Source organism: Bison bison, unplaced genomic scaffold (genome assembly GCF_000754665.1).
Source record: "Bison bison bison isolate TAMUID 2011002044 unplaced genomic scaffold, Bison_UMD1.0 scf7180017864380, whole genome shotgun sequence".
Lineage (NCBI taxonomy): Eukaryota > Metazoa > Chordata > Mammalia > Artiodactyla > Bovidae > Bison > Bison bison.
The window spans coordinates 3,968,212-3,985,025 of NW_011494952.1; the positions used below are offsets into that span (position 1 = coordinate 3,968,212).

The 16,814-nt window shown below is 42.1% G+C and overlaps 1 protein-coding gene across 2 annotated transcripts in view; it reads right to left on the reverse strand.

Annotated features, from left to right (window-relative positions):
- Nucleotides 1-1,548: 1,548 nt before the first annotated feature.
- ARID5B (AT rich interactive domain 5B (MRF1-like)) overlaps nucleotides 1,549-16,814 on the reverse strand; it is a 193,455-nt gene continuing 178,189 nt past the window's right edge. For both annotated transcript variants that reach the window (XM_010857414.1, XM_010857415.1), the window contains 2 exons: nucleotides 10,825-11,023; nucleotides 1,549-7,573 (listed from right to left, as the gene is read on the reverse strand). In XM_010857414.1, coding sequence (XP_010855716.1) covers nucleotides 5,429-7,573; nucleotides 10,825-11,023 — 2,344 coding nt within the window. In that variant the 3' untranslated portion in view covers nucleotides 1,549-5,428. The remainder of the gene's footprint in view (nucleotides 7,574-10,824; nucleotides 11,024-16,814) is intronic.

Genomic DNA, 16,814 nt, shown 5'->3' on the forward strand with positions numbered 1-16,814 from the left:
TAATATGGTGAAATATAGATGAATTGGAATGAGAGTGAGGAGACCATGGGGCTGAGGCTTCTTTTTATGTATGGCATGTTTGGGTTAACAGAGGGATAAGGGCCCTAAGTCCTGCTGTAAGTCCTGCTGGTGTAAGAGAGGTGGGTAGGGTCCTCCAGGTAGTCAACCATGATAAAAGAAAGGGTCCTAGATCTTTTATCAAAAATGTATTCTTGGCTTTTCTCCTAGACTTGTGATATCATGCGTGTTAGCAGTTTAGTCTATCCTATCTGTTCAAAGTCCACCTTGACTAGATGGTACAGGTTGTAAACTAAGACCGTCACCAAAGTCTGTCCACCCTGTCCCCTGGGACCCATTAAGAAGGGAGCACACAGCATGCAACTTTTTCAATCTGACACTTCAACTAATAATAAGCTGAGCAAAACCAGGGGAAAGCTTGGCAGCAGAGGACTCAGGGGGTGAGGAGAGAAGTCTTTGTCCATCATCACTAGACATCAGAAAATGCCATTTTCCTGGTTTTTCAACCCCAAGTATCCATCAGTTGCTCCATTTAATCCATCATCAAGGCTGTCCTTCCCTCCTTCCAAGTATCTCTGAAATGTATCCAACCTTCCCCCATTCTACCAACCCAATTGAAATGACCACCATCTTGGATTAGATTGCTCTGCATTCACACAGTACCAGAGAGTGGCATTGAAAAAGACAAATCTGAATGTATCACCTCTCCATGTAAACTTATTGTTCAGTATCAAGACCAAATGCTCAACCTGGTCTCTTAGGACCTATCTGGCTGACTCCTGCTGTACTTTGTAACCTCACCTCAACTTCATTCCTTATTATTCTACTTCTGTCACACAGGCTTTTTTGATTCCTATAATAAGTTTAACTTGTTCCTGACTCTGGGCCTTTGTACATGTGGTACCTGGTGCTTGGAGAACTCTTCTCCTAATTCCCTCTCATCTCAACTCATACTCATCCTTCATGTATCAGTTTAGTAATCACACTCCTCTCCCTTGGAACTAGGTCAGCTTGAGGTTTTATATTTATGTGGGTGACTATTTGATTAACTCTCTTTCCCATTAGTCTTATAAGCTCCAGAGATGGTATAGTTTATCTTCTACTCAAAATTGTAATCCCAGCTCCTAATAAATATGCCTGGAAGTTGAGACATGAATCAGTCTTTGTTGACCAAGTAAGTAAATTGTCGTTTTTGTTACTTGCCAGGAGAGAAGCGTGGTATATAGAAGAAGCTGTCGATTTAAGAGCCCTGAGTTCATATCCCAGCTCTGCCAATTTGTTAGCTAGATGATCTTGGGCAAGTTGATTTACCAGTCTAAGCTTCAGTCTTTGCATCAGTAAAATGGGCAGAACCATATTTACATGAGGGTGTGAAGGGTAAAGATACTGTATGCCAATTGGGCACCCAGTAGGTTCTCCACAGACAGACATCATCGTTATTATTCTATTTGGAGACAGCCTGAAGGAAAGTACTCTGGTGGAGGCCACAGGGCACTCAGGAGGAAGTTGACAGATTACACCCAAAAGGAAACAGATAGTAACATTTTTTATTAAATATTACAGTGGATCAAAAAGTACAAAATATCTCTTGCCTGCTATGTGATTGGGAAACTATTGGCACGTAATACAGTATCAAAAGCAGTAATAAGTACAATTTGGAAAACATACAAAATTGAGTGTTTATAGTTGGCTCAGCATTTTTCTGGTAGTGTTTAAACTAATGCAAAGGTCACTCAATAACCTCTCCATTGGGAACCTATATAATATCACTGGGCCATGTTGCTATATACAAATAATCACCTTACAGAGCATAGAGGTTACATAGCTGGAATCACCAAAAGTATACAATATTTACAACACAGGAAAGTTTAAAAAAGTATAAACAGCCAAGAGATTATGCTGCTATTCTTCAGACATATTTCAACCATGGGGAGACAAGCAGAATATCAAATACATCAACAGCCAACACTGGAATTTAAGTGCTCAAGATAATCATTGCAATGGTGTGGGTCTCACCAGGGCAAACTTGTTCCCATTTTTCTTAAAAATTGGGACAAGGATAAAACTAGACCAGATGGGACTTGGCTGACCACCACCAAATGTGACTTTGTGGGACAACAAGTGAAGAGAAATAAGAGTTCTCTTTGAAGGCACACTACATAAAATATTTTTGTGGGATCACCTTGAAATTTCCATCAGACACACCAACACAGTGAAATACAGTACTTGAGAATTCATGCACCAGGTCAGAAAGTTGTAAAGTCAATGTCGAGTTTTAACAAACCCTTCTGTATATGCCCTGATAAACAAGTGAACTTAAGAGCCTCTAGCTAGTAAATAAATAAGTCAGTCCTGTGGCAAATATTACAAGTTCCAATCACTTACTAGGAGAATACTTAATTCTGAAACTTGGTTGGGCTGGTTTTTTTGTTTTTTTCTTTAATGTTGAGTTGCCAAAAGCTAAACCAGAAGTTGCATGGAAAGGTTTTTAAAAAGTATTATTTAGAATCTCCAAATCTCCAGTAAATCACGGTCTTAGTGCATTTTGAATTGCAACATTTCTTGGAAGCCGCACTTAGTAAATAGATTTATGACTCCACTGCCAATTAGATTCCACAGTTTCCTTTACAGAACTACCAATAACAATGGTTTGATTGCACAAAGGCTTGTGCAACGCCATTCAATAATAAGGCCCCTTGAGCTCAAACAATGCAAACAAAGCCCTATTTAAGACTTTTTAAAATGTAGTTCTCGGCCAATGAAGAATTCAATGGTCTTTTTGAAAGATTTCCAAGATCTCTGTTCAGAGTTTTAAAACAAATAACACACTGCTTCTGTTGGGAATGTATACCCTCCTCTCTCTCTACTTGTCCTGATGTTTTGCCGAGGGTATGAGCTTCCTCAGACAGAAACAGTGAGTCTCCTCTCGGAAGAGATGAGAAAAACAAAAGCTGGACTATGTTAACATTGTTTGAAAATGGTGTGATCAAATTCCAACATGATGAAACCAGACTGAAATCATTGCAGCGGGGAAAACAAATGCCCCCTCTTCAGAACAGATAGGTGCGCTCCACAGGGGACACAGGCCCCGGTTTTGAGAAACAAACTCATAGACACCATGTAGGATCTAGTCCGTGTCAGCCGCAGAAACACTGGTGTTTCCCCTTCTTCCGTGTCCTCTGATTCTGTGACCATTCAGTCTAGTGCAACTTTCTTATATATGTTCCAGCCAGCATTTTGCCAGCTGCAATTGAGATTATTTTCCCCCACTCTATCTTGTGCAATAGCAGGATAATCTGCATTCACACATTTATAATCTAAATTCTACTAGTCTATCTATGGTTCTATTAAATATATATATATGTATATATTATTCCACAGGAAGGTAAATAATTAATTGAAGCAAATGGAACTCTTAACACTAGATCTCTACATTCTTTTGTTTCCACCTTTGGATATTAAGTATGTTACATTGAATATTTGGCTTCGTATCATAGAGACATTTCAATACAAATGCACGGCATGCATGGCTTGGTTTAAGAGCCAGTTTCATTGTTTACCAGTTTTGATTATGTTTCAGTCGAGTTACCTATTTAGAAGTTGAAAATTATCATCAATTTTCATAGAATTAAATATCTCAGAGGTAAAAGACTTGGATAACTATGATTCTAATGTCTACCAGTCGTTTTGGGGCAGGGGAGGGTTGGCTGGGGAGTTCATCAAAGCAGTTTTAGCGGGGCTTGCGACCTGGAAGGAAAGTCCACTCTCTGTGTCGATAGACTTTTAACACACTTAGAAAAATGCATCCACCTTGATGTTACATCTTGTCAGCCTATAGGATAAAGTGGCAAGAATGACAATATACATTCTTTACATCTTCTGACTGCGTGAACAGCTTAACCATTTCTTTCCAACAGTAAAGAACATCATTCAGTGGACTGTATTGCCAGGTGGTTAAAAAATGGCACAAAAACTGTGTGCACACACACGAATCTCACACCCCGTAACCCAAGGAGGATGGCTTGCTTGGGAAATGAGTAATCCAGTATGCCAGCTACCCCCGAAGATGTGGCCTGTGAGGTTCTTCTTGGGAATAGCAAGAAACCCACCTGATGAGGCAATGTGACAACCTATTACTGGAAAGACTGTGGCCCAGGGCAGGTAGCTGGCACCTGGGCCTCCCACTACTCACTTTCTTCTGGATAGTCAAGCTCCATCCTCTTCCCAACCCCCTTTCCCAGACTGTTTAAAGGGATCTTTGCCAACACCAATGTAAATCATTTTGGCTTCTGTTCTAATTTCTGAAATTCCTAAAATATCTGTGCAGCCCACAAATATGTCCTCTAGACTCTTGTTATTCAGCAGCTTGCTGCCAGTGAGGTTTTTGTTTTTATGATTCCTCTGGTATGTAGGACAGTTTCACAGCCTAGATAAGGTAAGTACAATGCTCAATGTTTTCACATAACCCAATACTTCAAAGCAGAGCATTTGGCAGGGTAAGTAAGCAGTGTATAAGCTCTTTCAACTATGCCATTTATGAGGAACAAAATCCTTAAATTGCAGATTTGCAAAGGAACGTTCTTTGCACTGTCGTGTGCTCAACGGTTTCTTTTTTCATTTGTTCCACTAGAATCAGTTGCTTCAATTTGTAAACAATAACATTACCACCCAAAGCTGCTCAAAATAAGATGTGGAAAAATTACAAACACACATCAACAACTGGGACAGTCAGTCTTTAAAACAAAATAAACGACCTGCAAATAAAAGCGATACTGTTTAATTAAAAAAAGAAAAAAAAAAAAAAAGGACAAGAAACCGGGAGAAAAATAGGGACTACCTGTATATAAATTAGGTGAGCAAACAGTGATATGGGTAGTTTTAAGAAGCAAATATATACAGTCAGTTTAACAGTGTTTACTTCTCTGGATTGTTTAATAGTGTCAAAATGAAAGATCTATTGAAGTTTTACTATACATTGCATTGATTGAACCTTGGAGAGTTTTATGAAGAGGGGGCATCCCTTGGCATGTTTGCCAGTCTTCCTTGCCCCGTCCTCTGAAATGTCTACCCTTTTTTGCCCAGATTGTTTCCTGACCATCAGAACTCAGATGGAGTCCTCTAAGTTCTTCTGGATACACGTGAATCCCTTCACAAGACCCCCGTGCAAAGTGAACCATCTAGGGTGCGAGGGCCTCTGTGTCGGAAGGGGTCAAGATTGACCAGCCAAGGCCGGAGTCATCCCAGAAATACCAGGTATGTTCACTTCCCCTCCGGGCCCCTTAGGCCAGGACTGATCTCACCCCCAGATTAGAAGAAATACTGACTTCTAATTCTCCAAGCCATCACCCCAGGCGCAGGAGCGAAGCACTGTTAACCATGTCGCCATTTGGGATGCTGGGCAGGGCCGGGCTTACAGTTTCGTACTGGGGTGTACGGATGACAGCTGAGAAGATGGGAAGGCGGCTTGAGGATTTATAGCAGCTAGAGGGTAAATGCTGTTGTGCAAAAGGTCCCCATATGAACTTCCTACGGGTGTGGCTGCAGCCAGGTGTCTGTATAGCTGCTGAGAATTTGTCGGCGATGTAAAAATTCCTCTTTGCATCACAAGCGAGTGGAAAGCAAGGGGCTGCATGAGTGGAGAGAGCACAGCCTGGTTTTTCAAGTACTGCAGAGAATGAGAGTACCCAGCCGGGAGCCTGGAGTTGAGGCCCGAGCTACACAGGCTCCCGGAATACAAACCTGGGAAGATGGGGGAGGAGAGGGGCAGCTTGTGGCCTTCCGAGGTGCCCCCAGAGTGCCCACTGTGTGCGGCCTTGCTGCCTTCGCTCTCCTGCTCCGAGGCCTTCTCCTTCCCAGAGACCTCCTTGGCGGGGTCCAGAGGAGACACGGCCCGGGCCTTTTTCCCAGCGATTACAAGGTCCAAATCCTCCAGGCTGCGCTTGATGGGCCGCGCTGCGCCAATGTTCTGAGGACTCATTTTCCGGTGGAGGATGGGGTGGACCATGCTGTCCATCTTCCTGAAATTCTCCAGTCTCACAGGGTGAGGCTTTCCCGACCTGGAAAGCGCTTCAGGGTATTTTTTAGGGGCTGACATGGTCATAGGCGATACCCGACAGGCCTTGGGGTGACAGTCTCGACTCTGGCTATTTATGACCTGGAACTGGGAGGCGCCCTTGCTCTCCTGGGGTCCAGGCGCTGAGTGGGCCAGGCCCAGGGCCTTGCCGATGGGTTTGTGGGGGTTCTTGGGAAGGCTCAGATCCGTTGGCTGATCATCTGTGGGGGCTTCCACTGCAGCCGCCTTTTTGTCTTGCAGATGTAGAGACGCCAGATAATTCACGTGGAGCTTCTCTTGGTGTTTGTGGGAAGGAAAAGAACTGTTTTCCGTTTCCCTGTACATGTCCCTGCAGGGGTACTTGGATGTCTGTTCATTGTGCAGATGGTGTTCGGTATGCCTATAGAGGCTGTGGAGGTGGGGAGATGAGTAGAAATCGGCCAGGAAGCTAGGCATGTGGGAGTGGGGAAGCGCCCTTTTCTCTAACAGTTTCTCCTTGCCCTCCTGTATTTCTTGCTTTAGGACATAGGAGTCGGCCAGGGGGCTAAGGTGATGCTTGGAGAAGCTGAAGCGGTGGGGCTCCGATCGACTTAGTTTGTCATGCTTAAAAATGTCACTGATGCCCTTCCTCTCCTCTGAGGGCTTGCTACGGAAACTCTGGACGTGCTGGATCACCGATGGCCGGTTGACTGCCATGTGGTCAGTGCTTTGGCCATGATGGGCCTGGGACAAACTCGAGCACCGGTCCTCCCTCGCAATCACTTTCTTTTTGCTGATCAAAGGGGGTGGGGAGCCATAAGGGTAGCTGCTGGAGAGGCTGGCTCCGCTGACCTGGGACAAAAGTTTTTTCTTGGCCAGCGGGGACATGATGCCTGGGTTCCCCCTTGAGTAAAGCAGTGGGGTGTAATTAAGTCCATGGTTCTCATTCATGGGCCCAGTCAAGTCTTTGTCTTTGAACATGTCAAACGACTGGACCACAAGGACCTTCGGGGTCTGCTTGAGTGCATTGTGGATGTCGTCACTGCCCAGCTGGTCCACCTTCACGGTGCAGTTGGCAATGTAATCCGCCATCGCAGGGAGCTTGTCATCCTCCACCTCACTCTGGTTTGCCAGTGGGGGCTGCGTGGTGGAGAAGCCAGGGAAGGATGCTTCTTGGAGCTCATTTTCAGGGCTCTCTGTAAAACAGCAGGGCTTGGGTTCTTTTGAGTCCACGAGAGCACTGGGAGAGGTAAGGGACTGTTTGCCAGTGCCGGGAGTCGGGGCCAGAGGGGCACTCGCCAGTGGAGGGGCAGGCCCCTTCTCTCCTGCCTCCTCTGCCACCTTCTCACTGTTGGCACCTTGATCTGTTTCACTGTCCTTTTCTGGGTCTGCTTGGGACACCAAGGGCCTTGCTGCAAAATCCTGGTACCCTTCCAATTTTTTCTTTGTGTCTGCTATTGGGAGAGGCTCAGTGATGCTTTTCTGGTTTACAGTCTCTTGTTCCTTCTCTTGCTCTGACGAAACCTGGTAAGATATTGCAAAAGATGGTCAGAAGGAAGCCAAATGCATTGACACTTTATGCTATGAAATAAAATGTTACACACAGCAGATTTCTGAAAACAAGCTTGTCAGTCAGCTCATTGAGTTTCTATAAAGCTTTATTACTCCCCAATCATGGCTCTAAACAAAGAAATCTAAATTACAGAAAGCATTAGGAGAAATATGCATATTCACTTCAGTCCCTTAAGAGATACCTATCAAAACAGCACAGTTACATACTGCTGGTGTACAATCATATCACTCCTTCTTGATTCTAATATACAGTTTAATTCTGAGGTTGTCTTCTTGTCAAATCAGTCAATTATCCAAATGGGTTTTAAATTACATGTTGTGCTTTATGACACTTTGGAGAAAGATTTTTTTTTTTAAGCATCTTACAAAATCCAACCCCATGTCAACAAGCGACAAACTTACTATAATCGCTTGTTTTTCTTTAGGAGACCAAGTATCGTCCTAATGTGTTAAATTTTATGGTGCATAAAATTAGTGATGCTTAAGTGTTTATTTTATACCCAGAGCCAGATGACATGCAGGTAAGACTAAAATACTGAAAAATTATACAGATGCAAAATCAGCCCGTCTACCCAAGGGATAGGACTCAGTCCTTCTAGGCTACAGCAAACTCCATGTCCATTAAAGCTGAAAATGAAGTTGTCAGAATTCAAGCAGTGAGTGCCACCACAAATACAGCTTTTTTGTTCATTGAAATACATTGTAGTCAATGAGATGGATGCTCTTTATGTGTCCCCGTTGACAGAAGTTGTGGGCACAATTCGACCCATTCATTGCATTGTGTAGCTCTGCAAACTTTGACCTTAGAAGGTCACCTTAACTTTCCATCTGGGACCCAGCTGACTGGCAAGTTCTTTCAAAACTTCTGTTATTCTGCCCTGACATGTGTGTGGGGGAGAACAGTCACAAAACAGTTGTATCAAGCTGGTGTTTTTTCTCTCCCTCCATCTTATTCATGAATGTTTTTCTTCTTTGTTGTTAAGTGGTGGACACTTCTTTCCTTTAGCATTTTGGGGCAAGACTGAGGATGCTGGTGGAGGGATGCATAGGAACAAAAGTTTTAAGGAATCATACCCATTTCATAGAGATTTCTCCTTAAATCCACTTCAAGATATCCCTATTTTCTAAGGATGCTTATCATCTTTTCCTTTTTCTATTTGTACTAATAGCTGCCTTTTCCAGTACAAATATCATTATTTGTTCTACATTAACAATCATCATTGGTCTCTGGAGCTTATATATTACATGAAAATACAGAAAAATGAGAATGGTAAGGGGAAGAGGCAAATTGGATTTAAAAGAGATTCTTATGGGGCTGTGGGGGATTCTCAGTCCCACTGATATTTATGTGACCGAGGCCTTGAGTTGCATGAAATTCTAGTTTTTGGTATAGAAAGTCTTTGAAAGCTAGGCAGAAAAAAAGTTAAGGACCCTTTTTCTAGGATGGCATTTTATGATTTGTCTTGGTATGTTAAATGGTACCTTCCCCCACAAAGCTTGAAATCCGATTACTTGAAGATAGTGGGTTTGACTAGAAGTGCTTTTTATTCCACTGAGTTCACTGCTTCACATTGAAAACATCAAAAATAAAAAAAACAATGACAATAAAAACAATAAAATTCAAACTCCAAAACACAGTCAATGAAAAGAAATATACTCGCTCAATAACAGGAGTCTGTGTAGGAGATGAGAGGCGCAATTCTTACCGTTGGGTCAACCTTGGAGAGGGTGTGGGATTCCAAGTAGTTTAGGTACCCTGATCATAATGACCTTGGTCACTTAGATACTCATAGTTCCTGAGAGAACCTGTTGGGGCCTATAGGAAACAGGGAGTCTTAAGGCTTTCAGGGTTTCTGTGGCCCACAGGGCATCAGGCTTGACTCTTGACAATGGTCTTTCCCCAGCTGATGGGCTCAGGGCATGGCTGAGGATTCCTCCCTCAACTCACAAATCTTCATGCCCAGAGTGGAGCCATTCAAAGGTCACCTGGCCTCTGGGTCCTCAGTTTGTCCTCTTGTGCTTTGGCAATGCTGTGCATATGGTATCTAATAGAACTCACTGATCCCAAGCCCTGTAATAAATCAGCAAGCCAACAAGATCAAGGAAGAATGGAATGTCAGCCTTAACTTGGAATTTCCTTGCTTTTGGCCATTTATATTGCAAGCTTGCAGATGTTTAGAAACCTCTGCCTCATTTCCTTTCCTCCCTTTTAATTATTAGAGTTTAAAATAATTATGAAAGAAAAAAACAAATTTCTCTTCTTGGTATTAATATCTTCTTACACAGGAGTCAGTTGGGTAAGTTAATTTCTAGTTAGGAGATTGAGGTGTGTGTTGTGTGTTTTAGGCCAATGTTTAATTAGGGAGTCTCTTACGTGTTCATTATAAACCTGATTTTTAGGGGGTGTTTAATATCAGGACCAAAATTCCCTCAGGGGTTGAATCTCAGAACATGCTGTCTCCAAATGTGGCTGCTAAGTTTTGTTGTTGTTTTTTTTTTTTAATGGGCAGCAGAGTTTTTTATTATTCATGTTGAAACAGAGCCCAGATCAGCCCCCATGACTGGCTGGACACTGACAGTAATGGCTTCTACCAAAGGGCTGCTGGGGGCTGTGGGTAGCTGGGACTTATTTTAAAAGGTTCAGAAACTACCTGTTAACAAGAGAGATAATCATGGTTTCAGAGGAACCACTTCAAAATTCCCCTATAAATAATATGTACTTAAGATGTTTCTAAATTGGTCTCAACCCAAGGCTGTTGCACAGAGGTCAGTTACAAGAGGCAAACAAGCCTCTGAAGTTTCCCAAACAGTTCTGCAGAGACACGGCGGATCCCACGGGTGAGTGTTTTAAAGTCACACCCACTCCTCAGACAGACTGGCTGTGAAAGGGCACATTTTTCACATCAGAGTCCCTTGGCTTTCAGAGCAGAAGCTCTGACTCCTTCTGTCTTGAAGTCGGCCTCTGCACTCAGCTTTCTACACCATGTTTTTGCTTCCTTCCAGATCCTATTCCTGGCCTATCCCATTCAACACTCGCACTGCCCCAGAAGGCCCACTCCTGGGGGACCTGTGAAGTTCAGATGGTTAGGGTTCACAGCCTGATGTTGTCTTGGGCAGGGATGAGGCTTTGAGTGCAAGGTTCCAGGAGACCCCGAGGCAGGCCCCACCTCCCAGACAGACTTCTGTAGAGGAGCACAACTCACCTCTGATGCATCCTGGGGCTTTGGGGCATTCTCTTTTTCTTTCTTGCTCTTAGAGATTTCATGTTTGATGCGTTTGGCTCCTGATACTTTTGTCTTATTCTCGTTTTCCTGTGAATTGTTCTCCTGTTTTCGAGGTTTGATTGGAGGCAGGGGCTTATCTTCCTCTCCTTTAATAAACCTTTCATACGGCAGGATTAACCTGAAAGAGCATCAGAAGAGAGGATCAGCCAGGCTGGCAATGCCAGTAGCAATGTCGATGCTGTGGGGGTGCATGTTTTTTCTCAGTACAAGCAATTTATCAAGTGCCTTCATCTTTCCCGGTCAAAACCAGCACCTGGTAACTTATATACTTCTTTAAAAGACCTCTTTCTCATTTTGCAAATCTGTACACCAAGGATACAAGTGGACACATCCAAAAATCACATCATTATCACTGTCCATGGAACCTGGCCAAATTCCAATAGCAACATCACAATAACAGCAACTATAACAAAAGCTGCCATTCATTACCATTGTGCCCACAGCTCTTTATTGAGCACCGACTATGTGTCAGGCAGTGTTCTGGAAACCAAGATACAGCAGTGAACAAAACAGTAATAGTCAGAGCCCCTGAGGGTTACATTCTGCAAGGTAATGGCCTAGATACGTTATACAGGTTATTTCATGTAATATCCACAATGTGCAATGTCCCTGTGGAGTATTAGTATTACTGTTGTTATTCCTGTTTCAACAGATGAGGCAACTAAGGCCCCAAAAAGATAAAATAATTTGCCTGAGTTACCCTATCCAAAGTTTGTTTTCATTCATGTCAAAATGTAGACCAGACGCTTAAGATAAAGAGGTCACACAAGGCAAACACAGCCCAGTGGAGAGGCGGCTGTCTTAGCCAGAGCCCTGAGGTGGGAAGGGGGCTCCAGGACCAGGAGCTCTGTTTTGGGGTACCGAGTTAAAGAGGGCCCCAGAGAGAAAGAAGACAGAACATTCAAGCCACAAAAACCAGAGGGCTGAAAAATTCAAGCATTTTAATTATATAACTTTTAAAACAAAGTACATAAAATTGCTCTAAAAAGAGAAACATCAAACAGCTCTAGTTTTAATCTGTTTTCCCTTTGCGACATAGTGCTTGATCTGAAAGGGAAAAATAGCTGATGTAATTAAAAGGGATGGATTGCATTACAATCTCAGTTTCAACTTCAATGATTAAAGTTTTTATAATGCATTTGGTATGATTAATGACTCACTGTGGGATTAATACAAGACTCAGCCTTAAAAATATGAACTTTAATACAGCAAACATAATTTGTTTTAAATAAGACAAGTTGACTCAATGAAGAAAATGTACTTGGCTTATAAACAACATAAATCTGTTCAAATATGGGGAACCCTAATTATTTTTAAACGAAGACTCCCAGGCAAAACCTTCTTTGGTTTGAATATTTGTTAGCTATTCTGATATTGGTTTCTAACTATGCAATTTGGATCTTAACTACTTAAACATACACAACTGTTCAGGTTTGTGAGTACAAATGTGGGGATATTTGTGATCGTAATATTTCAGTCTTTAATAAAATACCAAGTAAATTATGGGAAAGTCAAATCCCAATTTACAGCACAGTAGACAAGAAATTCATTTACTGAGCATGCTCGGACAAGGTATGTGCAAGAAGGCGTGAATAATAGTTTCGAGCCCTGCATCTGGCAGTGGGCCAGCCATGAAGATCAACACAGCCCATGGGGAATAGTTATCTTCAGATCCCATTACAAACTGAGTTTAAACATGTTACAGCTGCTAAAACTGGAAACTGTTCTCTCTATGCAGACTTACTAAAATAATATGTGGCTGCCAAATACCTGCTTCCCACTGTAATATTACAGTTAATGTTTATATAATAAAAAGCATAACTAAGCAGAAGAAGAGAGAAAAAAGCAATCCTGTTCATACTTGAATGTATTTCGTCTCATCTGTGAAGTCCCCAACATTCCCCTAATTGCTTTTATCTGCATAGTTCTGCCAGCGACTTCATTCCCTTCAATAGTGGCAGGCTGGGGATTTTTGTCCAGGAGCAAAATGCATTGAATATTTTAAATTAGGAAGAATATGTTAAATTGACTTTAATGAAAACATATTTTTATTGTTAGGACAGATAGGTTTGTTTTACTTTTGTTTGGTTGCCATGGGAACCCAAGGAGCATTGAAGCCTGGGTATTTCAATGGTTATTGTTTGTTGGTACCACCCTCTCCCCTCCAGCTCCACTCCCTAATTGAGATGGTGACACCATGAGGGGCTCCCTTCAGCATTACCTGAGGGTGGGGAAGGAGAGGAGAGGAAGCAGAGACCAACAGAATAACGTGGCCGCTGCACCAAGAGTCGCCACACTCCCACGGGTCCTGAGAGTCCTGAGCCAACCCAGCTTTCTAGATGGGTGCTAGGGAGATTTTAATTTCCTTATACAGTGTTGCAAGTTGAAGAGGCAGGGCAACATTTCTATTTCATTTCTTTTCCCTTTCTTTTTTTTTTTTTTTTTTCCCTTCACTCAACTCAGCAGCTGGCTGGACGGCAGCAATAAAAAATACATTTCACTTTGCTGGTCAAAGGCCTGAAGCCAGAAGCAGGAAATCTGGAATTAAATGTTTCTTGTATCTGGAAAGAGGCATGACTAAGGTAAAACTGAATCCAAACACAAACGCTGCTTGTTCAAGGCTTCCAGAGGGGGGTGTGTGTGTGTGTGTGTGTGTGTGTGTATGTGTGTATAAAGGTCAATTGAGTGATTTTTTTTTTCCTTTCTAAATCACTGAAAGATAATTATAGTGGCTCAGGGAATAAAAGCTCCCAAAATAAAACAAGAAAGGCAGCAGCTAAAAGGAAACAAGTAGAAATATGACCAGCTAAACCCTGAAGAACAGCTCATGGTCTCTCACCCAGCTCACAAACAATCGCTGTTAATATAGTGATTTCCGTTTGGTGCAATTTTCACTGAATGTTTTTTCAGTTACCCTGTCATGGTACAACACAATTACTCCACAGGATATGATCTTATCATCTGATTATTAGAAGTTTTTACAGCACAAGAGGACGAAAGCTAGTATAGGTTTCTAAACATTTAAATGTTTAACGTACGTGTGATACCATTAAAAACAGGGTGGCCAACATAAGGTCAACACTGCCCAACGCAGGAAACATTGTATTGTATAAAGAATTTAGTATAATGCAAAATGACTGTGCCTTGCGGAAGATTATTCCTTAAATATTTGTAGTACAACAAAGATTTAATCAGCTTCTAAACTGTACAGATAAAAGCAAAAATGCATTCAGCCCCCGAGAACTCATTACACAGGAGAAATATTTTCAATGGGCTGCAACTCTTAAGAATGTGGTTTGGGTTTTTGATGGGTAGAAGTAATAGGGAAGAGAAGCAATATATTCATTAGGAAATCCAGAGAGATTCCCCGCCCCACCCCACCCCGCCCCCGATCTAATGTAGTCTGAGGATTGAAAGCTAGGCAGATAAATGGGCCTCTACTATTACCCAGATTTCACATTTCAGATTAGCAAAATGCTTATTTACAATGCCATTAATGGATCTGAAAAAGGTAAGCCACTATGTATTAAAAAATAACATTTTTCCATAGGCATAAGATTTGTAGCAGCATGAGATTTTATTTTTCCCTAGGAATAATACGAGAACAACATTTTCCACCCCAAAGCAGAAACAGTAGGGGAGCCTTTTGCTATCATGGAGATTCTTATTAAATTCAGTCGCTGTGAAAAGCAAGATTTTTTTCTTCTTTCTCCTTTTTTTTTCCTTAAATAAAGATGACTTACAATCAACCCAAGTTAAAATTAACAAATCAATGGCATTATAACCTTGATTTATTAGCATCTGAGCCACTAAATTATCATCATACAAGAAATTGCTGGTTTGAAAAGATTTCGGCTTTGTTAAATCTCAAGTTAAATAATGGTGCTCAGTATACTGGGGTTTTAGATCTGCCTCATCTGATATTATGAAAAATTCAATACATTTCTCTACAGCAGAAGTCAAGGGTCAGCAAATCTATTACTGTAATGTAAGTAATCCGGCAACCTGCCAACTCTTTCTCCCTTTTATTATTATTTTTAAACACGAAGGCAGATAATTTTATATTTACAAATTCTGAAATCCTCCAGGGCCTTGCCTCTCTTTCTCAACAAAAAGCAGCAGCCTCACATTCAAGAAATGTATATCGCACATGTCCTCATCATTTGCATTTCATACAAAAGAAGCAAAGACCTTCATCTTTATTAAGCAACATTCCCCTCCCCTCCTCATAGGCAGAGGAAGAATACTGTCAGATCTCATCAGAATGAGTGACCACTAATGTCTCCTGTATTGATTAATGCTTGCATGGGATGACTGAACTTTGGGGCCAAAACATTTAGCAAACAGTGCTTAAGAGGAGAAATGAGAATCTATCTATTTATAGAGCTTTGAAAAATGATATTATAATAATGTCTGGGACTGATTCAGTCTGAAGAGTAGGAGAAGCAGCAAGTCTTTAGGGTTGCGTTTGAACCTCAGACTCACCCAAGTTACTTCATAGGCACTTTTCTGCTATCAGATCAGTCAAAAATCCCAGGCCTAGAGATCTACCAGTGCCCTTGGAGCAGAATATTTTAGGGGCAGAGGGAAAAATGTTGGTGTATGTATCAGGCCACAAATGCTACTACTGCTATAGTAAAAAACTATAACTAGTACATTTTTCCATGTCAGTAGAAAGGAAATAATACATTGGTTCCACTGGGCTTCAGACCTGATATGATCCCAAATGGAGTCATTATACCTTCAAGTTGACTCCAGGGCTGATAAATTCTAAGGTTTGGCCGGACATTTCCCTTCTCAGCCAGAAACTGAAAATACACAACTTTGCTGTGAAGTGTGGGAAGCAATCTTTCACCAAATATGGAGCCAAGAGAGGCATATTTATTCTTTTTCAAAGGTAAAGTACACAAACTTGTTAAGGTTGCAGGAAATACGGTAAGTTCTAATCTCCCATTCTGTTCACCTCCAGCTCAAGGTGTCAGACCATCACTCTAAAAATGGAGAAAGAGCATTAGCTGGGGCGGGGGGAAGCTAGGTACCAAAACTAAAGTCTAATACACAAATGAGCTCTGTCAAGGTGAGGAGAAGTCAGAATGTTTCCTCAGGGAACACACACTGGTTGAATATAATAGTAATCGGGCTGCTCTTTCCTGTCCTTTTATAAGCCAAGCTCCATCTAAGACAAATGTGGGCTCTGGATGAAGATCTCTACCCTTTTACAGTGTGAGTTTCAGTGGAGCAGAAAAAACTGGTGTGCAGTGTGTGAGGAGCAAAGTGTCAGTAACAGAGAGAGATGAGAAAGAGGACTTCGGTGTCACCTTCCAACAGATGAAGATGTGAACTCAGAGCTTTCAACAGCAAACCATGGAAGGAGGTGCCATGCTCACAGGTAGGCCATGGAGAACAAGTCAATGGCAGGACCCACCTTAGCAAAGAAAACGGTGGGAGAACACGACATAGGTTCTGCGTCAAAGACTTAGGTTAAGCCACGAGCTACCAAGGGTAGACTGTCCAGAGTTCTTTACAGAGGAAGGAGGTATAAAGAGCATCATTTATATTCTGCCCTAAGATACCAAAAAGGTATGCAGCCCCTTATCAACAAAACATGGCCACTTGTCTTCAGAGGAATCACTTCCTTAAGAGAATGATTAGTTTACCAGGGGCTTCATTTCTTACTCAGGGGGAAGCTAAAGATGAAGACCTTTTGAAGACACTGACAGTCTCCATTTGCCCCCTGGAAGTGGCAGGAGGGGTGTTTCTTAGGCCCATTGATGACTCTGAAACCTTCCAATAGTCGTGGAGTGACTGTGAACCTAACTAAGCAATGAAAGGAAAGACATGTTGGGATCCATCAAGTCGGTGGCTTGACTCTCATGAAGGAGGGTCAGTGTGCAGAGGAAGGTCCAGGA